Source organism: Lepisma saccharinum, chromosome 5, assembly GCF_977018435.1.
Source record: "Lepisma saccharinum chromosome 5, izLepSacc3.1, whole genome shotgun sequence".
NCBI lineage: Eukaryota > Metazoa > Arthropoda > Insecta > Zygentoma > Lepismatidae > Lepisma > Lepisma saccharinum.
This window is the reverse complement of record NC_139233.1, coordinates 10439436-10463702: the sequence shown is the minus strand read 5'-3', so window position 1 is coordinate 10463702 and position 24267 is coordinate 10439436. Positions and strand designations below refer to the sequence as shown.

The 24267-nt window shown below is 37.7% G+C and overlaps 1 protein-coding gene across 2 annotated transcripts in view; it reads left to right on the top strand.

The window, feature by feature from the left end:
* LOC145987650 (alpha-tubulin N-acetyltransferase 1-like) overlaps window positions 1–23835 on the top strand; it is an 83281-nt gene extending 59446 nt beyond the window's left edge. The window contains exons 8-9 of one of the 2 annotated variants that reach the window (XM_083122151.1): window positions 16329–16400; window positions 22565–23835. In XM_083122151.1, the coding sequence (XP_082978277.1) occupies window positions 16329–16398 (70 nt within the window). In that variant the 3' untranslated portion in view covers window positions 16399–16400; window positions 22565–23835. The remainder of the gene's footprint in view (window positions 1–16328; window positions 16401–22564) is intronic. The other variant, XM_083122152.1, reaches the window with a different exon arrangement.
* Window positions 23836–24267: the final 432 nt, after the last annotated feature.

Below are 24267 nucleotides of genomic sequence, written 5' to 3'. Positions count from 1 at the left end.
GTCGGCGTTGAGTGCAAGACCAGCCTTGAAAAACTGAGGTTTCGACAGTCCTTTCTCACTCATGGCAAGCCATAGCAACACCTTCTGTGGGAATTTGGTTTTGGCAGCAAAACACACTGGATCGGGCACGGCAGCAGTTCCAGGATCATAGTAGGTTTTCGGCTGCCACTCGTTGCCATCTAGGGTGAAATAAGGCTCATCGTCCATGATACAAATCACGTCATTTGTTGCAGTGAACGTTTTTGTCACAAGGGTTCGTAAACGCTGTTTCTGGACAACAACTTGTTGCTCCGTCACTTTTGGCATAGTTTTTCGTTTATATCTCCGTATCCCCATCTTCTGTAATGTTTTCTTCACTTTGTTTTTATCACACTGAAACCTGCTACCAAGCTCACGGTAGGATTTTGCCACCTTACCTGCAGTAACACGTCGCAGTTGTTGCAACACTCTGGGTTCATTTAACTTCGACTTCCGTCCACTGCCCGGCTTTCTTTCCACGTTGATTCCCTTCTCCAATTGTGACACAATATTATAAACCGTACGACGGGAAAATCCTACACGTTGAAAATGTTTCACAAGCTCGGACTTTCGAACAGCACGATTCTCTGTCCAATATTGCACGAATATTTTCCGACGGTAGTCTTCTTTCAGCTCCATACTGACTTGTTTTTACACCAACCTTCTCTTGCTCTTCACACTACATAACTGGTAGACGTACAATCCAACACAGATCAAATGGTGTGTCAGTGTTCAATATTGCCAGTTCCGCAGGGTTGCAAACTTTGTGCAAATTTTTTTCACCATACGTTAGTCATTTGGACTTGCACAATAAAATTAAAATAGCTGGTTTAAAATGGTTTAAAGAGGAACTACCATTCTTAATTTCAACCGACCCAAAGAATATAGGTCTATATTGTCATCTTTTGCAAACAAATTTCCCTGACATAAATTTTGAACAATTACTGCTATTAATGTTAATTGCTGTTAATTATGAGTGTTTTTTTTTTTAAAGAAAAATTGTGTTCATTGCCATGAGATTGGAAGATATTTTTACCAATTTAATTTTATCCTAATGTCATTCAAGCACAGGATAATTGAAATATTCTAAAATGTGAAAGTTGTAGGCTTATTTTCAGTTCAGAATCAAGTTCTGATGTGAGTAAATCAAGGAGTTTTTTTGTTTTTATGTACATAATTGCAACACTCGTGATATTTCTAAATGTAACTAGGCATTTCTAAAAAGCCCACGGTAATTGAGCATAATTCTAGTATCATATACACTGCTCCACAAAACTTAAGCAACTTGAACGAAATAGGACTAAATGAAAAGAAAATGTCAAATCACCACGTTTAATGAACATAAGGAAGGTACAGATGCACAATGCAACACAAATGAACACCAAAAATTCAGATATGGTGTACAGGGTGGCCAGAAAGTTCAGTACCACTATAACCCTACATGAAGAGCTGGAATCTGGGAGGGCACAGGCTGTCAATACGGTGTGTGGCCACCTCGAACAGACACACAGGCACGACATCTGGCCTCCATGCTGCAGATCAGAGTGGTTATCAAGTCTTGAGGAAGACTGGGCCTTTCCTCTAAGAGGGCTGTCCGCAGTTCAGGAATTGTTCGTGGTGGTGGATTGCACTGCACTATTCTTCGCCCAAGAGCATCCCAAGCATGCTCAATTGGATTAAGGTCCGGCGACTATGCAGGACATTAAATATGGGTAATGTCTTCTGTCTCCAGATAATCGGACACAAGATGTGCATGGTGTGGGTGTGCATTGTCATCCATAAAAAGTAAGTCCGGACCAAATGATCCACGGAAATTGTGAACACGTGAATAGAGAATTTCATCCTGATAACGTTGTGCCGTCAAAGTTCCATGTTCCATAAAATGGATGTCCGTTTTCCCATCCAGCATGATACCACTCCACACCATGATGGAACCACCTCTAAAGGATGGCCTTTCAACAATGAATAAAAGGTGATATTGTGTTCCTGGCTCTCTCCACACGAATATCCGATCAGAATCAGACGACAGGCTGTATCGAGACTCATCAGAGAACATTAGTCCTGCCCACTGGTCTTCTCCCCATTCGACATGTTCCTGACATGTGTATCGTGCACATTTGTGCTCCCGTTTCAATGGCACACACAGCACAAGCTTCCTGGCATACAGTCCTGCTTTATTCAGCCACCTACGAACAGTTCCACAACTAAGACGTCCCGTTGCTTGAAACAAATCATTTGCCAGTTGAGAGGAGTAATCTTAGCGGTTACGTCTGGCAGTGATTGTGAGAAACATGTCATCAGCTGCTGATGTCGTCCTCGGACGGCCTCCTCCATGACGTCTACTGACAATAGGATCATGTTGGAAGCGATGCCACAACCTTGACACAACACTTTTATGCACATGGAATTCACTTGCCACTTCCACTTGGGACCGACCCATTTCCAGTCGTCCAATTATTCCACCTCAGTCAACGTCACTCAAATGATGTCTACGATTCATTTCAAAGTGTCTACACTTGATATCCCACTCACGAACCACCACTTCACTGCTTGAGGACTGGGACAATACTAGGCTGTGGTTTGCTCTGGCAGGCACAAGCTGTTAATCTTGGTTTATATGGTGCTGATCACGCGTTATAGAGGCCACTCGCACTGCCTGTGCTTGTTTATGTTTGCACAAGTTTATACAAGTGTTGAATGGTCACCACATCTCACCTATCCCACGTTGTACAGAGTTGCTTAAGGTTTTGTGGAGCAGTGTATATCCGTTACTGGTAAGAAAAGGTTGCCCATCCCGGATAAACATATGAGGTTATCTATAATGAAAGTTAATTGGAAATTCTCATCAGTGCCAGAGAGAGCAAAATGTTTGCAGTCCATGCATGAAACATGATGCCCATTGTAGCTTCTCTAAACTAACTGGAAAATAGTAGCTTTCAGTTGGTTTTTGGGGTAGGAGTAACTTTTGAGTTATTAACAATGATTACAGAAAGGAATGAGCTTCAGAGTTAATTTTCTCAGGCGAAACTGTCTCAAACATGGGAAATATTTGACCTAGAATGCTCTCACTTTGTCATTTTTAAGTTTTTTTTCTCGAACACAAATAACTTTTTTGAAACCCAAACAGTGCTCATTACTTTAAGGAAGGTTCAAATTTTGTGTGAAATGATTGTCAATATTCTACGATAACTAGTCTTTCTACTAGGAGCATTGAAAATAGATCATAAAACTATGGTTTCCTATTTCCTTATTTTTGATTCTAGACCATCAAATAACCATTTTTCTGAAATACCTCGACGCACAGATTCCTAATCTGCAATTACTTTCACTCTGGCTCAATTAGGACCGGAGCTATGGTCCTTTGAATTTTTTTTAACTGAGTTACAGAGGTTACAATTACTCATTTTATTAAATAAGCGACTTATGTTCGAGTGAAGTAACTGCATAACTCGTTTACTTCTAAAAAGTAACTTTTCAAAGATAACCTAAAATCATAAACTGTTACTGCACTTTTTAAACAAAAATAGTTGCTATTTTACAACCTAATTCAACATTTCATGTTGGTCTTTGTTGGTCAACAAAATTAAGCAGTTTGGGTTAGATTTTTGAAATTCTTGTTGAAATCTATGTGATATGCAAACCATTTGTCATGCTCTATGAAAATCCTAGTCAGAAAATAGTTGTTGTACTATTTTACCATTATTTGTTCCAGACTAGTCCTAGGCTTGGCTTTTGTCTTCCTTTGTGTACATGTCCCTTCATCAGTCTAGTCATTAATTATCATCATATCTCTCTTTTCTCTCCTTGCAACTTTTTGACACCATTATATGAGCTTTGTTGATTCCAGTAATATGGTGCTTTGCAGTGGCAGCGATTAGGGGGGGGGGGCAAGGGGGTCAGTTGCCCCCAAATTTTCACCACTTTTGCCACCGCACTATGTTAAACCTTGTATACAAAGGGAAATATACTGTCTCCCCCCCCCCCCCCAGTTTTGAACCCAATTGCCGCCACTGGTGCTTTGCATTAAGTTTTAATTGATGCACGAGTGTTTTTCAGAACTCGCTTGGATTTAATGTTGCTGAAATATTATTTGTATAACTGTTATATAAGAAATATACTATTTTGACAGCACTGAAATTTAAGGTAAGTGAACAGTCTGGAAATCATAACTGATACAGATGATAGAAGAATTTACAGGTACACTGTACTTGAAGCCGAGAGATAATATCCCGGTCATATATTGACTGATATCACATTTTATGTTGCTATTAATATTTTCAGACTTTATTGCTTTGCTTAATGTGGCTTTCTTTTATCATAACAGATGGCTTGGGTGCTTCGTTGCTTCAGGTTTAGCTTTTATAATTGGATGCAATGTGCTTATGAGGTTAGATAACTATATTACCATTTTTCACTTTATTTTGGTTTGTTAGTTATCAAAGAGTGAAATTGATAAGCAGTGGTTAATTCCTATTGAAGCTAAGGGGTCTAAACAAAACATTGATACAAATTGTTGCCAAGTAAAAGTCCTTCAGGTATGAATGTAATATGTATCCCCCCTCCTGCCTTTTTAAGTAAAAACATCCATTACACAACATTTATCCAACCTTTTCATAGGGGAGACAGGCCAAGTGGTCTCTGAAATTGATCCATTGCAATTTTTTCATATTCTAAAAACATCCAAGTTCTTGAGTCATTACGTTGTTTCTAGTTTTATTCTAGACATTCAAACTGAAGAGGATGGTTGCCACTTTGCCCCACTGGGTTCCAGTTCAAATACACCCGCCACGTTAAAATCATTGAACATGTTGGTGCCCAACATACAAGTGGTGGTAGAGCCTCCCCGATGGTGCAGTGGTAGTGTCGCCACCTTGTAATCAAGGGGTCCCGGGTTCGATACCTGGTGGAGGCACATAGTGGTTCGGATCCCACTTTAAACTGTAGGTCCAGTCCCAATTAGCCTTACTGTGCATAAAGTGGACACCAAATCATTAATTCAACATACAAGTGTAATACAGACACTGACCAAATTGAGAATGTGATTTCTTCTACAGTTCATCTAGATCCAACTGTAACAGTATAATACCCAATTGAGTTTTAGATAGTCTACTCAATAAATATTTCCTCAACCTGAAAGCTGGAATACTTTTATCCAGTATAGCATTATAACTAGGGAGCCGATTTTTTCATATGTTGCATGTTTTTTACCTTAAGGAAAATTCATATGCTCTAAACGGATTTATCCATTTCACTTGATGTGGATTACTCCGGTAAAGTTTTATAGTCCATATTGCATATTTGGGATGTTCGTGCATATTTTAGCTTAACATGCATATTTTAGCTTAACTTGCATATATTGGTTGTAATTATCATGTAGTTGTTAGTTACAAGTTTGTCTGCTTCATTTTTCCCATTCTTTGTGTCAGCATTAAAAAAAAGCCTACTTCGTCTGGTCTTGGGCACTAGTTGGGTCAAGGACATTCCAAAACTCATGGTTTGCAGGTGGCCTGGTTGTGAATATTGACAAAACCCACCCTTTCATCAACCAACGACCTTTCAGAGATGTGAATCACATTTCCAAATTCCTTCAGAGATGTGAATCACATTTCCAAATTCCAGTGACAACACTGGGGTCACGTTATTTGAGGATTATCTGTTAATGTGACATCTTGATAAATCTGAGTGCGTGTGTGTGCTGCAGAAGTGACAACAAATGCCGAAGGGAAGGGGAGAGGTAACAGCATATTGCTCCAACAGTAGCTAGAAGGTAACGATGCCTTTACCACTGCCAGCAGAGTTATTTATAACCAAGTATGCTCTAAACATGTAATAAATTTCAGGCATTTAGAGTAGTTTTTTGCAGCTTGAATGGAAATTTGCCGAAATGCAAATTTACCATGCTCAAACACAGCTTTCATTTTTAGTAACAGAAAACATTTGTTGCCTGCATAGACCTGGATACTGTGTTTTTTATAAACTTGTTAACTTTTGCGGGCAATGCTGCTGTATAACCTCATTCTTTTATTCGCAAAATAAGAAATAAGAAGAAAGTAGAAACTAAGAGAATGATGGTCAGTTGATGAAAATATGCACTATGAGCATATTTTATTCTTAAATTAGACATAATTGCAAAAAGTTATTGCATTTTTATTATGTCTGTCGATGGATTGCAGCTAAATATTCAAACATACTGGCGAGGATCAAACATGATTTTTGGGTGATTTTCTTCACGAAAGTAGTGGTGATTTGAAATGCTAATTTTACTATTAAAGTAATTGGAAGGAGAAATATTTTAGTTCGATAAAACTGAGGGTCCGTGGGATTTGTGCACATATTGATATATTTAATGCCATTTTTATGAACGTATAACACGGTCCCTGGTTTTGATAAGGAAATTTGCCACAATTATATCTTATATAACCTGCAGCACAATTTATGTTTAAAAATATATGCTTTTCTTATTCTTTGGTCTAAAGCTGCTGGTATGTGTACAATGACTGAATGTCGCTGTGCATTATTTTCCATTAAATCTCGCATGACAAAGAGCGTTTGGACTCCCATGTTACGGTAGATTCACAATGCAGACGGTTTGCTGCCCGAGTTCAATATCTGCCTATAATACATTTGTCTCTGTGCGAACTCTATCGCCATTAGAACCGCACGTTAAAGGTAGCAATGCAGCATTGCTTCTTTCGAATTGACAGTTAAGGTGATGGATTCACATTTGTAGTGTTTGCAGGTGGAATCCCTGCACTAGGCAATTCAGATCATTGTGGTATGTCTGTAGTTTTACCATGTGCAATTTATGATTGTGTTGTTAATTTGAATCAAAATGTAGCTGATCTGAATCTTAAATGAAGTATTAAAGATATGGTAAAATGTAATTGATAGTTTTAAACGAACAAACATTAGATTTTTCTTTGTCCATCGAATATCTTTTCGATATTGCTCAAAAGAAAATAGTACCAGGAGAAGTTAAGAAAGCTGAATTGGGGAAGCGGTTAGCAATAATTTCAGAAACCCAGCTTTGCAGTTGCTGCATCGGGTGAATTTGGTGTTGCAGGGGGAATCTGTCCTGGATTTGCCTAGGTATTCCACAACTGAGCATTATTTATTTGAAAATTTTGATTACAGAAAAATCCATTTTACATTAGGATATCAACACAAGAAATGAAACTAACAAATACTGTCCAGTGGCATCTTGTGAAATGGAAAGAACATTTTCACAATACAAATACTTACTTTCTGACAATCGCAACAGTCTGCTACCTGAAAACATCGATAAATAATATATATTGTATTGAATTGCTAATGTAAAAGAATAAGATATTGATTAATGCAACAAAAAGAGCATAGTGTTTCTAATAAGATACGTACCTAGGTATATTGTTATAATTGCAATATTGCAGTTTTTAGAGCGAGCCTCCAGACAGGAATGTGTGTAATATAACTTTGTTCGAAGAAAGTAAAAACATTCGTAAATTAGTATTTTTTTGGTGATCCTAAAAAGCACAATTTATCACACTTTCATTTCTATAATTGCATTCAGTGAGTTACTGATAACATTTGCTTTGCATTTAAGGCGTACAGAACCTTAAAATTAGTTGTTTTAAAAATTTTTAGTGCATTTTGTGGCCTTTTTTTAGTGCATATTTGCATGCATATTTTGGTTATTTTTTAGTGCATATAAATCCTCCCACTCTAAAGAGGGTTTCTTCCAACTTGTCACCTTTCCTGCACTAGCTCGAGTGATCCTCGCAAATGAGGAAAATGACATCTGCTAAACAGGGCAGTAACTATTTCAGACCAGGAGAATTACAATCAGAATTCACTCATCTTAGAATCAGAATATACGACACAACAGAGATATCAACAGGGAGTTCAAGAGAACAACCATGGACAACAGCGTGTCCCATAGAAAAGCTGATTCTTTACAACCCAAAGCAGCCAAACATGGGGATGAGACCCTTACAAGGACTTGATTCTTCACCCCACAGCTCCTCTGTGTGTGGCAACACAGGAGAGGAACGCCCAGTACAACAGTTTTATCATTCATTGGACATACCGGGAAATTGAGCAGAATTCTTGCCATTGGGTAAGACTATTCCTAGACCACCAATCAAGACCAAGGCCCTTCTCTGCTCAGTCAAAGATGACCTGGAACTCCGTATTCCAGGAGTATACCACATACCCTGTGAATGTGGGATACATTATATAGGACAAACAGGATGCACCATTCATCAGAGAAGAAATGAACATCAAAACTACAAGGGAGAGTCCATTTGAAACCTTAATATGTTTTTGTTTCTTGTATAGTAGATTTCTGTATGGGTTGCACAAGTTTGCTGAATTTTAGCACAGACCTATTGCTGATCTACATATATTTGCAAGTTTAAGTTGGTGCCTGTATTCCTCAAGAAGAATAAGTCTTTATCCATGTGCAATCATTTATGACTTTTGTCACCAATCTGCCTACGAACTAAGGCCATTGTCGAACTTTCTCCTCCATTAGTAAACTTTCTGGTGTGGTAAGATACACAGAGATATTGAATTATTATTTGCCGAGAAAGTTCTGTAAGTTTTAAGCTGACAGAGGGCAAAAACCACTCCCCTTCACTGTGCAAGTGTGTATAGGAGGTTCCATCTTTAAAATGACAAAAATGGTATTTTGAAGCTCACTTGATCAGTGTTGCAGCCTTGAGATCGTGTTATAAATAACAGTTGATAACTCTTGTAAATGTGAGCTGTATATAGTCCATCCTGTAATTTTTGTCTGAATTTTAAGGTTAAGATTTTCATTTGACTCTTGTAATACATCAGACTGTTACAGCCAGAATAGTCAGGACTAGAAGAACACCACTGAAGGCCACAGAATTTTGTTTGCAGAAACCAAAATCATGGCCAAATGTGTCTGTTATTGGGAGTGAAGAGTAAAGGAAGCCATAGCCATTGCCAGAGAAAACACGGATTGCAACAGGGATGTGGGACTCCAGCTCAGTCACTCCTGGAACCCAATTCTCTGTAAAAGCACAACAGGATCCAGAGCGAACCATATAACAAAATAGAAAAACTCAATATGCTGACCAAGGCAGAAATTTATTTGATTAAAAACATAAACTAAACGTTTCAACCTTCTAGTAAGGTCTTCTTCAGACTCTGCACCAAGTACAAATGTAACAAGGTACAAAACAGGACCATATATGAGGGAAAGTCCAAAAATAAGCTTCCCCCTCCAGTTTTGCCAGGGAAATCGTACAGCAATTTGGGAAACCAGGCCATGTTGGAATACAACAGACACCCATACACCAGTGGGTGAAGTATGACCGCGATCCAACAGATGGCATGAGCGTAGTGCGTGCAAACGAGGGGAGGTGCCTCTCAGTCGTGGCCCGGCAGGTATGGAGAGAAGGTGCGTGTTGAATTCGTGGTCAAAGGAGGAAGTGAGAGCTGTTGTCCGGTATGAATGGGCTGAAATTCATAACCGCCTAGTGGAACCCGAATCGAAGGCCGCATCAATGGACTTTCCCTCTTATATCGTCCTGTTTTGTACCTTGTTACATTTGTACTTGGTGCAGAGTCTGAAGAAGACCTTGCTAGAAGGTTGAAACGTTACGTTTAGTTTGTGTTTTTAATAAAATAAATTTCTGCCTTGGTCAGCATATTGAGTTTTTCATATCATGGAAACAAGGCTTAATGGTGTTAAAACAAAATAGTCTTAAGTTCTACCCCGTCACTCTCATATTTTTAACCTTGTACTGGTCTCCCAAGTCTTCATTCTGTGATGAGAGCAATGTATGCACTCAACTTAACCTGACTAGTAACCTAAGAACTTTCACATATACTGTCTCAACATTATGCCATGCCCACTGCAGTGTTTCCCCCAAGGATTGAATCCAGAACCCTTTGATTACAAGGTTACAGCATTACCGCTATGCCACTGGAATGCCTCATAAAAACAGTTTTCTGACATGGATATATTGCAATCCAATAAACCCCAGCAGAAACACTTAACCTCTAATTCTATCCAGAAAGTGTTGACAAAGAATAGGAATTACATTTTTCACTCACAACTCCGTTTAAGAAGAGGAAACCATGTAATAAGTGATGTAAGGAAGCAGGAAATTTGCGTAATTTTTTGACCTGATTCCAATGCACATATTTAACTGTTTATATATATATATATATATATATGTGAGATTATTAAATGAAAGCTAAATTATATTTTCACTATGTAAAATAAATAGTAGGGCTGAGCCAATACTGCACGATCCTTGTGCTGATTCCCAACTACACCAATAGATGAAAATTGTTACAATTTGCAATAGTTCAGAATCAATTTTAATATATAAATTTTCCATTGGAACTATATTATAGCAGTTTACCAGAGTTGTCCTTTAAAATATTCATAATATCACATGTGATAATTAATCACTAAATCCATTTCTTCAAACATGTTACAGAAAATATAACAAAAATTGTTTTCCAAAATTTTCTGGACATTTGAACTCTGCACAAGTGTGGCATAGCATTTTTTTGCTGACTGGACTCCAGAAAAGTATTAGCTGGTATCTGAAATTAAATTCCAGCACTTTCATGGGAAGAAAACTTCAAAGTGTAGACATAAAACATCACCAAAAATCAATTGACATATTTTGTTTTAAAAAATTACAGTAGCAGAAACTATGCTATGTTTGTTAACTACGAGGGACGTTCCAAAAGTAAGTTTCGTCATTTTTTTTTCACAGGGAAGCTTTATTACAAACAAGAATACAATGTCATAACAAAATACCATCTTTTGGCTATTTTTCCACATAGTTGCCACTGACATTGATACATTTGTCATACCATGAAATCAATTCGAAGAAACCCTCCTGGTAAAAATCTGTGTCCAAGCGATTTAAGGAAGTTCTTCACAGCCTGTTGCACCTCTTCGTTTCTTCCGAAGTGACGTCCCGAAAGTGCTGACTTCAACGCAGGAAAAAGGTGGAAGTCTGATGGGGCAAGATCGGGGCTGTAGGCTGGATGATTCAATCTCTCCCATCCCAGACGACGAAGGTGTTCTGCAGTGACTCTTACTGTGTGGGGTCTTGCATTGTCGTCCAAGAACAAAACCCCTCGACTCAAGAGCCCTGGTCTCTTGCATCGAATGGCAGACTTCAGTTTGCTTAGTGTGTGGCAATAGCGTGCAGCATTGACGGTCCCTGTAGTGAGGTAATCAAACAAAATGATACCCTTCGCATCTTAGAACACTGTCAGCATAATCTTACCTGCAGACTGCGACACTTTGAATTTTTTCGGGACTGTTGAGCTGGGATGTTTCCATGTCATTGAGGCGGACTTGGTCTCTGGGGTAAAGTTATGCACCCATGTCTCATCGGCTGTGATGGTCCTGAACAGGAAGTCATTGCCCTCACGCTCGTACCACATCAAGTGTTCGAGGCTTATCGTTATTCTTGCAGTCTTGTGTTCAGGGGGGAGGTTTTTCGGCACCTATCTTGCTGACACCTTCCGATATCCCAACAAGTTGTGAATCATGTGGTGGGCTTCAGCACATCCAACTCCCAATGTGGACGCGACTTCAGACACAGTTACGTGCCTGTTAGCTAACACTATTTCCTGTACTCTGTCAACGTTTGTTGCAGACGTGGAGGGGCGCCCAGATTGGTCTTCATCTTCCACACACTGCCTTCCTTCATTGAACATTGAACACCAGCACCCAACCATCTCACGGGACATGACGTCGTCTCCATAGACGCTCTGTAGGCGTTGATGAATATCTGAAACACTAGTCCCATGCGCCCATTCATAGCGCACAACAGCACGCACTTCCATTTGTGACCACGTTTCCAGCAAACTTCTTTCTGCCATACTGGTTTGCACTCGAATGAACTCGGGCACGTCAGTCTGCTGCTTCTCTCTATTCTTTGGCACTCTGCGCATGCGCCATCACTCCGCTGCTCTTGTTCCTCCCGTCGTGAATTCAGGCAAGATTGTCTTTTGTTATGGCAATGTGTTTTCTCACTTTGTAATACAGCTTCCCTGTGAAAAAAAAAATGACGAAACTTACTTTCGGAGTGTCACTAGTATTTCATTAATTCATAACTAAAAGGGAATTCAAAGAATTCAAATTTTTTGGCTGCGTTCGCACATATTGCCATTTTGCACCCTTCAGTGTAGGCAGGGAAAGTTCCCTTAACTAAAATTCTTACCTGGGAGTGTAAAAGCCCCTTGAGGTGTAAAAGTGTAAGGTTGTAAAGACCTGCATAGGATGTACACAACATGTTAAGAAGGTAAGTATATACGCTAAAGAAACTTTCTCAGAGAGAGTGGAATGGGCTTTGATACACATGATTAAAATATGCATAGCCACTTATTATTTGTGTTTTCTCTACACTAGTTGGATGACTTGACACACAATTTTAGACCTCAAGCAACTAAGAATTTACATATGCACCCTATGTTAGTAACAATGGTTCCATGCAATGTTAATTGGAGTACAGTAGACTCGCGATTAACAAGAGTCCCGATTAACCGAGGCTCTGGGTTAACAGTCCCGATTAACCGAGGCTCTGGGTTAACAGAGTCCCGATTAACCGAGGCTCTGGGTTAACAGAGTCCCGATTAACCGAGGCTCTGGGTTAACAGAGTCCCGATTAACCGAGGCTCTGGGTTAACAGATTCCCGATTAACCGAGGCTCTGTGTTAACAGATTCCCGATTAACCGAGGCTCTGTGTTAACAGTGTCCCCATTAACCGAGGCTCTGTGTTAACAGAGTCCCGATTAACCGAGGCTCTGTGTTAACAGAGTCCCGATTAACCGAGGCTCTGGGTTAACAGAGTCCCGATTAACCGAGGCTCTGGGTTAACAGAGTCCCGATTAACTGAGGCTCTGGGTTAACCGAGGGAGTGGTTGGAAAACATCGCGCTTCATAATGCACCCCCCTGTTTGTTTATGAAGTCAAGTTACCGTCCGCGCTGCATGTGTTCGTTACATTGTTGGTGTATCCGATTGTTACGGTGGTGTTTAAGTCCGTGTAGGCCTATTCTAAGCGGAAAAAGTAATCTTCTCATTTATGTTGTACTAGTAAAAAATAATTACTATACAGTTTTAAGTGTTGTTTCGTCATTTACGACCTATTAGCACATTATCTCCGTATTATCAGAGTTTTTCCGTGTCCGAGGTTACCTCGGATAATCAAGAGTCTACTGTAGTTGGTTTTGTGGTAATCACAGGTCTGTCTGTGTCGTAGGTTCAATGTCCACCACTGGCAAAAAAAAAAAAAAAAAAAGATTTGTCTGAAGATGTTGACATTGCATGCTAACCACACCCAGGCGCACAGCCAGGGGAGGGCTGAAGTCCATCCTACCCAAATCTATTTTAAGTGGTGTGTAGTGGTAACTAATTTTAATTCCTTAGCAGGGTTACACATCTGGTATAATAAGTAGCAATATACTGAAAAAAACATTTTCAGGGCTTTTACCCCCATTTTTTCACCTTAAGATGGCGGCTGCTGATGAGGATAGGCATTCGGGGGGGGGGGGGGGGGGTGAATGGGTTTCACCCCCCTGGATATTGACATTGTTCAAGTTTTATACAGCCAGAACTTTATTTTTACTGTTAATAACAGAAATAAAGTTGTAACTAAAGTAGAAACTGCATTAGATCACAAAATGTTTAATGTATAATAGAGGAAGCAGGTTATATTTTTATATTCTACCATTTAATAATAGTAATAAAATGATCCACAGCTTCCAAAACGTATAGTTTTCTTTGTGAGAGGTCACAGAATCTAAACTTTGAGTAAAATTTACCCTTAACTTTTAAGGCCTTTTTCGAACGGAATGTGTAAAAGTTAATAACAAAAAACAATAGATATGAATTTCAGTACACTAACTACAAAATGTAAGAAAGTAATGGACAACAATTGTTGGCTATTCACTCATACGGGGCATCGAGTAGCACGTCTCTCCATTTATACAATAATAACAAATTTGGAATAAATTTGGCTTATTTTTAATAACTTATAAAGGTTTTTATTGTTAAATAACAATTATAAGCTTAGTAATAATTATTATTGTCATTATTTTATCTACTAATCAAGTTTTATCAATGACCTGACCTATCAGCGTATATATAGTTCACGTAAGAGGGTTCAACTTTTAGTATGATTAAGGTTGCTATGTTTCATAAGTGAAAATCCGGGACACTGCTGGCCTGAAGCTTGTTGTGGAGTGGAGTGGAGGGGCAGGGGTGCTGGACCCGACAGTTGTGTGTCTGTACATATCCATTATCATATTCCTTAAAAAGAAACGGAAATCTACTTCGAAGTATATCATTGACATGGGTATGTGCAGACCCCCTCTGATAAGGGGGGGCGGGGGGCAAAAGCTGCGATGAGAATTCAGTCTGGAAAGAAAAAACTCATTTTATCTCACTCTTTTAGTTTTATTGCATTGAGGATGTGTGCATATATATTATTTAAATATATTACATAATCAATTCATCCTCCCTGTAACAAATAAACAACAAAAATAATATACGCGTAAATTGTCTCTGAAATGTGTGCACACCTTTCCCTCTGAACAATTGTTCCTGCATTTAAGACAAAACTGTTTAGCATCAACAGTCTGAAGTTCTTAGTTATTTTTACTTCTTTCTCTCTCTCTTTCTCTCTCTTTCTCTCTCTCTCTTTCTCTCTCTCTCTTTCTCTCTCTCTCTTTCTCTCTCTCTCTTTCTCTCTCTCTCTTTCTTTCTCTCTTTCTTTCTCTCTTTCTTTCTCTCTCTCTTTCTCTTTCTCTCTCTCTTTCTCTTTCTCTTTCTCTCTTTCTCGCTCTCTTTCTCTCTTTCTTTCTCTCTCTCTCTTTCTCTATCTCTCTCTCTTTCTCTATCTCTCTCTCTCTTTCTCTCTCTCTCTCTTTCTCTCTCTCTCTATTTACAATGCAGTACAGAAAATAATTTAATTGCAAGCGAAGTGAGCAAGAAACATTTCTGCAAATTTTTTGCAAAATGAAAACAATATTGATTTAATATGGTGCAAAAACTTTGCAGGTGCCCAACATAATCTTGCACTGCATGAAAACAATTTGGTTAGAACAAGTGAAGAAAGGAATAATATTTTTAATTAAAGATATTACAATTTTTATTGAATGGAGTATCGTTAATTTGAATATTTCAAACTCCCCACATGTTACACAGTGAAGAAACTGAAGAGCTTGCCGAAATATTTCTCTTCAACTAGTAAATTGTAAAATCCGTAAAGTTTCTACAATTAGTGAATACAATTCCACAAGTTACGCTACTTAGTATTGATGCTTTTCTGTTCATCTTGTGCCAAACAACTTGAGAATGTTACGGTGTTTCACTGTTTTTCTTGCACAGCCTTTTTAAAAACCAAATTCCTTTAACAAGACTCCAAGAAAAAAAAATATAACTGATATGACAGTCCCAATGCAGTTTCTTATCGCAGAAATTCCGAAACTATCGGGATATTGCAGACATTTGGTCTGCAGTCCCATCTAGTGTGTGGAATTACATAATTTCCTTCCCATCCTATACGTCTGGAATTTAGGAGAATAAAATAAACCCGAATAAATTTTTATGAACAGGTAATATGGTAATTTTACTGAACAAAAATTTTGGACCTATTGAACCTCTTCCCCCTTTAAATACACCCATGACCTGACTCCCTTTACAAATATTTCTGGCGATGCCCATGCTGATAAGGGATGAGCCTCCTCTCCCCCCACACCCTTCAATCCCAAGTACATTTTCCATCCCACCCACTTGCCACCCAGCAAACAGTCGAACACTAGTGAAAGTTACTTTTTTTTTTTGTGTGTTTAATGCCTGTTGCTCTCTTCCCTCACAATCTGGCTGTGAATTTGCATACAGGAAGCAAAATACAGAAATTTTAATTTTGTCAACTTTTCCGATTTTTTCCATATTTATTTGTTTTTCCTTCTGTCTTCTTTCCTTTTTTTCATGCATACATGCATGTGTATTTATAATTATTACAATATCCCAGCATTAGTATATGTATTGATGATAATTGGTACGGGCATTGGCAATACACCTCAATAAAACAGTAGATTTTATTGACATACACCTTCAGCAGATATGCCAGGGCTATGATTACAATGACATGTGTGAAGAATATGTCTGTACTTACGGATGTTCATATTTCATTGTATTAGTTTTTCTTCACTGCCTGAGTGGTGCGGAACTGTATATAATGGAAAGATAGTATTGCACAGTTGTGTTTTTTGTGAAAATGCATTCTAGAACTTCAGTTGACATATTCTGTTTTCAGTGTGAGCAGTATCCCCTGCTTCAAAGCTGGATACGATCACATGCTCTTCCTTGACAAGGATTTGCCTTAATTGTGAGTATACATGGAACGAAAACTAGCCAAGAAGACAATTGAATTGTATATTTTTCGCACTTGTACTATCACAGGCAGATAGTAGAAATTCCCTTTTGTGCCAAAAGGCAGATAGTAGAAATTCCCTTTTGTGCCAAAAGGCAGATAGTAAAAATTCCCTTTTGTGCACGTGCTTCCTTGGCCTTATTACCATTTTGTGTCTTGTTAGTTTCATATAAGAATGAGAGGAATGATTCTTTTTTAAAACTAATCACTCAGTATTATATTGTACATGAGCACTTTTTGATAACCTATAGTCTACATGTCTCACGAGCATGGCATGGATGCTATTTCTTTTGTTAAAATATTCGTCTTGTCATTTAGTAGCTCAGTCTATCAGACACTTATCACAAACCATTACACATTAATAATATTCTTTACTAAGGTGATCACATCTTCCTGGATTCATTGTTGCTTGCAGTTTTGTGTAAAGTTTGTATTGCTTTCTGCCTATTTAGGACAGTTACAAAAGCAAGGATTAATGAGAAATTCGAGATGCTAAAAAGGGAGCACCCACATTCATGCCAAGATTCAAACTCTGGACTTCAGTGCCTCCCCGATAGCATACTGGTAACATTGTCATGTTGTGATCAAGGAGTCTTGGGTTCAATACCCAGTGGAGGCACATGCCACAGTGGTTCAGATCCCACTTGAAACTATAGGTCCACTCCCGGTAGCCTTTCTGTGCATAAAGTGGGCTTAAAACAACAATTCATTCAATCAATCAAACTCAGGACCTTGAGTGGCAACACCATGAGGTAACAACTTGATGCATTCTACCACTGACAGGGAGTGGTTAATGTGATGTCACAAGCAGACAACTGAACAAGTTTGAGACCAAACAAATCTCTTTCTTGGTATTTCCCTATGCGATTGCATTGGAGTTTTCATCACAAGGGGTAACTTTAAATTGTGACAGCAGTTATGAAACAAAATTGTGATTTGTATCGTACATCACTGTGAAGATGGGAGTTCGGAGAATACGTTGACATATTACACATACTCTACAGAGGATATTTAATATTTTAGCATAATATGGTATCTTTAGAAACATTCAACAAGTTTTTTTTTTTTTTTTTTTTAATTTTGAAAAAAGTAGAGGTAGTGGAAACTCCATTGACCAGGAACATATCTGTTACTACAAACAGCACAATCCTAGTTTTTCACAATAATTAGATCAAAGCAACAACAGAAAACTTACCAAAACAATATCTATTTATGCAGCTGGTGATAATAGAGAATGCTCCCTAATGTGATTTTTGTTTCGCTGAGTACTGATAGAGACAGTTAAACAGGGAGAAACTTCGTCTGATAAACGAGCTTTAGAGACATTGGTTACGGTGTTGGATGAAGTGTGACTTATGAGTGGAACGCAAAAATAGCAATGTCAGACTGGGTTTCACAAGGAAGGCTACAGTTAGGGAAATTGAGTTTAGATTGGGTCTTTGTGTAGTGGTAGGGTACCCTGTAGGTATCAATATGCCACGGTGCTAACATGCACTAGCCAGCTATTTTTGAGAAACGCTTTGAAAGTCTGTTTTCCAATCGCACGTCATGAGACGAAGATGATATCTTACTGACAAGTGGCTGTGCTCTGTACAAGTACCAGTGCTCTGCCTACAACCGTATCTAGAATACTGGAACAATGCAGTGAAACAGAATGGCTGATCACCAGAGCCACATATTTATGGTGAATAAAACATCAAGATTTTTGTACAAAAACTTGGGATATGTCAAGATCAAAAGCAGTATGTAAAATGGTAGAGAGAGAGAGAGAGAGAGAGAGAGAGAGAGAGAGAGAGTGAAAAAGTAAAGAAGAAACAGGAGAGAGAGGGAGATCACAAAAGAGAGAGAAAGAGAGGAAAGAAGAAAGGGGAGAAGAGGAAGAAGAAGAGGATGGGAGAGAGAGAGAGAGGGGGGAATATTTCTTCTTCCTTCTTTCTCCTTGGGTGGGGCGAGAGAGAGAGAGAGAGAGAGAGGGAAGGGGGGTGGGAAGGGGGTGACAAAGAAAAGAAAGAAGAAAGAGAGAGAGAAAGAAGGAAAAAAATATTCAAAGAAGAAGAGGAAGAAGGAGAAGGAGGGGAGAGAGAGAGAAAGATGAGAGAGAGAGAGAGAGAGGGATCAGGAGGAGGAGGTGGAAAGTGGAAAAGAAGTCTCTGTCTCTTTTCTCTTTCATCTCTCTCTCTCTCTCTCTCTCTCTCTCTCTCTCTACGTGGGGGGGGGGATGGGGTGGGGGGGAGTATTTCGGTGTTAAAATGGTGATTAAAAACCTAAAATTGATTTAAAAACTATAGTTATTACACAAAATTAACATTTCACTTCTAATAACAGATTAATATAGTTGTAAGAATATTACGTTTATTCCTGTGTAAAGAAGTCCATTTATGCTTCTCAAACATTTACAGCAGAATTAATCAATTTTCTGTGATTTGCATTACTCGCAGGATAATTCAGCCCTCAGATGATGATGTGTCAATAAATACACCGTAATGAGTTTATTTCGCATTTTGCAGTTAATTTTGCAACATTTCGTGACAAAACATGGTAGCAAAATACACCTCACATCTTCCAAAAAACATGAAAAAATAACTCTACAATGTGCTATTTCACAATTCGTGTTTTCGTCCAAAACGAAATGTCCCTACCGATGACCTTTCACACTTATAAAAACAAGAGTACTTAATAAACAAGTACCTGATTTAACCTGCCGTTACTCGCAAGCGAGTGCTGCACCTACTGTCGTTTTCAAATGCTTGTATTTCGAACTTCGTTGAAGAGTGAGAGCCAAGCTCTCGTCTACCTCCCTTTCCGAGTATTCCCTTCAATAAGATACCACAATCCAAAATATGAGTCTTCGCTAACGCTCTGAGCCATTTTTGTTTTAGTTGTGTCGGAGGTGCAAGAACAAGAGAGCACGATGCTTGCCAGCGAGCAACTGTATTTTTGCCTGGTGATGAGTTGCAATAAATTTTATTTACTTCTTAAATAAAGTGAGCGAAGCATTTAAATGTAAAAATTCAATATGCTGACCAAGGCAGTAATTTAATTTTATAATAAAACAAACTAAACGTAACGTTTCAACCTTATAGCAAGGTCTTCTTCAGACTCTGTACCAAGCACAAATGTAACAAGATACAAAAACAGGACAATTTATACACACAAACATTCTCCCCTCCAGACTATTAGAAAGTTGTTCTGGAACATTCTAGCATGTGGCTTTCCCTTGTCAACTGTACTTTCACCTAAAAGGCTAAACATACTAACTTCCTATAGAATGTGGTTGGACTCTTTTATCTCAATCTCTTTTTACTTCATTCTTCTTCCTTCTTCTCTCCTTCTTCTCTCCTCTTCTCTCCTCTTTCTCTCTTGTCCTTTCCAGTCTAACACCTTCTTCCATTCTTTGTTTAACTTCAGTCCCCCATTCCAGTTCATTGCGTCTTCTTCACAATTTCTCTCAATTTTCTTCTCACCATTTTTACGAGAGAATATACATTTTACAAAATGAAAAGCTGGCAGGAGAAATTTAGAGAGAGAATAAAAATAAAGTTGAAGAAGAAAGGAGAGGGACTAGGAAGAAGAAAGGGGAGAATAGGAAGAAGAAGAGGATACCAGAAGAAGAGTTGTGGTAATAGAGGATGTAGACCTATCAAAAGAAGAGGAAGCTTTTTTAAAACTAGGAAGAGGTTTCAAAGTTAAAGAAAGAAATGTAGATTATGAAGAAGTTTTATATGACATTGAAGAAGCAGTGCTACATATAAAAGAAGAATCAGAAAGAGACAAGGTTATAAGAAGAACAGCAGCCATACTGAAGAAAGAAATGGAAAAGCAAGGAAAAGTAGATAATTTGAGTCAAAAAGAAAGGGAAGGGATGAAGAAAATCAAGACAAGAAATGATGTGGTGATAGAGCAGGCAGATAAAGGAGGAGCAATTGTGGTGATGGAAGTATGAAAACCTAAAAGAGAACGGATATGAAGAGATTTGTGGAACAGAAGAAGAACAAACTATAAAAGAAAGGGTCATACAAGACTGTAGGAGGAGAGGATTCAAGAAGTGCATAAAGGAGACAGGAAGACTACCAAGTTTGAAAGGCTTTCCAAAGATACACAAAGAGGAGATAAAGTTGAGACCAGTAATGGACTGCAGAAACAATATTTTGGAACCCTTGGAAAATAAATTAAAGAAAGTTATTGAAGTGTTAGTAACACAGCAAGAAAGCAGAGCAGTTAAGAACAGTGAACAAGTAGTGGACCTCATAAAAGGAGTTAAGTTAAATGAGATGAAGACGACAATGTTTAGCGTAGACGTGAAAAGTATGCACCTGAGCATCAAGAGGGGACATGTTTTGGACATTGTTAAAAAGAGAATGGGACAAAAAATTATAGGAGAATGCGATAGTGAAAGGGTAGTGAAGGTGCTGGAAACCATTTGGAATAACGGTTACAATATAATGGGGGATAAAATAATGTTAATGAGTGAAGGACTGAATATAGGTTCTAGCCTAAGCCCAGCATTGGCTGAATTGGTTATGAATGAATGGGAAAAGAAAGTGATAGATAAAGGAGGTGACAAAATAATTCTGTTTTGCAGATATGTGGACGATTGTTTTGGCATATGGAAGGGAACGAAGAGGTAGCTCGACATTTTTGCCAAAGAAATACAAGATGAAGAAAGAGGGATATTATTGGAACTTGAAATAGAAGAAGAAGACAAGTTAAGCTACCTAGATATATTGATGAAAAGGAAAAGAAAACAAGAAATTGAAACCGCTTTTCATCAGAAGAAGTGTGCAGCAGGGGTATTCTGCCACAAAGGAAGTGATGTAAGTGAGGTGACAAAAATAAATTTTATAAAGAATATGGAGGACAGAATCAAGAAAATATGCACAAAAGAATATGAAAAAGAAGGCAAAATAAATAGCACACGGAAACAGCTGGAAAAGAATGGCTATGAGAAACAGGATAGACTGGACATAAACAGAAGAAGATAGAAAAGTGGCAGGGGAGAATTGGAAGAGAAAGAAAAAGAGGAAGAAAAAGAAAAAGAGAGAAGGTTTGGAATAAGGAGTATGGGGAAGACCACAGAAAAGTTATGCAAAGTGCTTACGAAAGCAGACATTAAAACTTACAAGAAGGGAGGGAGAAGCATCTTAAGAATAGCGAAGAATGCAAACAAGAAAAAGGAAAACCGAGAAGAGGAAGAGGAAGGGATTATCTATGAAGTGAAATGTAAAGAATGTCAGAGTGTGTACATAGGAAAAGTGAAAAAGAGGCTGAAAGACAGATTGAAACAACGTAGGGATGATGTACGACTTAAGAGAGAGAGAAATGCGATATTTAAACACATGAGAGAAACAGGACATGACATAGAGTGGGATGAGGCTAAGCAGATAGGAAGGGAGAAGAGAATACTAGTGAGAAAATGGAAGGAGGCCAAGGAAATAGAGAAGAAATGTGAAGAAGACACAACGAACTGGAATGGGGGACTGAAGTTAAACAAAGAATGGAAGAAGGTGTTAGAAAGACTGGAAAGGACAAGAGAGAAAGAGGAGAGAAGAAGGAAGAAGAATGAAGGAAAAAGAGTGTGAGATAAAAAAGAGTCCAACCACTTTCTATATGGAAGTTAATATGTTTAGCCTTTTAGGTGAAAGTACAGTTGACAAGGGAAAGCCACATGCTAGAATGTTCCAGAACAACTTTCTAATAGTCTGGAGGAGAATAATGTTTGTGTATATATACCGTCCTGTTTTTGTATCTTGTTACATTTGTACTTGGTACAGAGTCTGAAGAAGACCTTGCTATAAGGTTGAAACGTTAAGTTTAGTTTATGTTTTATTATAAAATTAAATTACTGCCTTGGTCAGCATATTGAATTTTTATATCATGGAAACAAGGCTTAATGGTGTTATAACATTTAAATGTGTGTTATTCTTAAACAAAATATACATATGTTCCATAAACTTTCTGATCTGAGTCAAATTTAGCAAAACAAATCATTACATATACAAAAATACGTCGGGTGAGTGCCACACGCTCACCTGCGAGTAGCGCCAGGTTAAGACAACTTACTTGGCAGTATCTTATGCTGGCAGGCATAATATGAACTTAACATTCTTGTTTACTTTCAGGGTGTGCAATGGCTTAAGAAAGTAGCAGAAAAAACTTTAAAGGCATGAAGACTTCTGGGGAAATACATGGGAGTGTTAGTGAATTGGAACACATCATTTTGATAAGTTTTGCTTTTGTCAATGCAGTGTGTTCTATTTGGAATCTGCATCAAGATCTGTAAAAACCTAAGAAGAATGAGAGATCTGTGAAATTTTATTATTTGTATATTTTTGCATGCCCCCAAATAAACAGTTTGTATTTTTTCATGTACATTATGCTTGTTATTTAAGAAAATTTTGTGTAAAATATGTGTCTGTATTGTTTACTTTTAATACTTTTATTTATTTTTGAATCCGTATTATTAAGCATTTCATGACTAAAATATGTCAATGGAGTTGTATGTTTTAAATGAAGCCATGTCATTCAGCCAGGCATTTATTTAATTTCTGTTCATTGGCAATTATGCAGAAGCATTTTTTTTATTTAAGTCCTGCTGTAATGTTTGTGCATTTATAACACGTGTAGTTGAACAGAAAACACCACCACCATGACCAAAGTAAGTATTAATATGTAACCATAGCAACTAATTACAATCTTCACTTGCGTGCTGTGATCGTGTGTTTGTATGAGTGTTGTAGAAAATTAGTTCTTGTTAAATTGAAATTAATTGTTTTCAAACCAGAGGTGGTTTCTGAATTAGGAAAATATCTTTCATTTCTTTTTATATGCACAATAACACATTTGATTCAGCTAGGCATTTTTCTACAAAATTTCACTAATAATATTATTAAAAGATGATGGTCAACTCTTTGGGGGATAAAAGTTATGTTGATATAACATGATTGCTGATTATTTACAATTTTTATGCTTCGTAACACAGTTTGCATTAAGCTACACATATGTGATATGAAAAAGAGTGAGATATAAAGTTATATTTTTTTGTTTAAGTTATTGATGTTAATTGTTTTAATGTAATATGCTACCTTAATGATATGTTACATGTGCACTAATTCTATTTTTTATTTTAGCTTTGGTTAAGGGAAAAATTTAAGTTATTACACATGTGATATATATATATATTTGCATTTCCTCTTATCTAAAAATGTGTGCAATTGAAGGGAAAACATTTTAAATAGTAGAATTAGTGTATACACAGCTTTAACAAAGTTACGTTGTGTTATTTTAGCATGCCAAAAGTCTATAGCATGTTTTGTAAATTTTAAGATGTTTTGTCAACATGTTTCTCAGACAAATTGAACAAATCTGGAACAAAATAAACGAACAAAGCATTTTTGCCTGTATTTTATATAATTCTCTAATCCCTACCTGTTTACACTACATAAAGAAAATATTTTGGGTATGATTTCTTACATATTGCAAGGCATGTGCAAAGAGTTGTACCCATTTGGTAACAAAAAAAGAAAGAAAGTAGTTGAACATTTTTTTTTTTACTCTGAAACATACCTTGAGCTATTTTTCTACATAGGCACCCAAAGAATTCAGACATTTATTGTACCTAGAGACAAGTTTTTGTATACTGCCATCATATAGAAAAGAGAAATACAAAGGACTCTCTTGGTGTATGTTATAAATTCTGGTGTGTTTGGGAAAAGGCACATAAGTCACAGACTGCAATTTTCTCTTGCTGTCATATAAGTCACAAAGAAAATAATATATCGGACATGTGCAATGGTTCTAAACAGTGATGATCCAACATGTATAT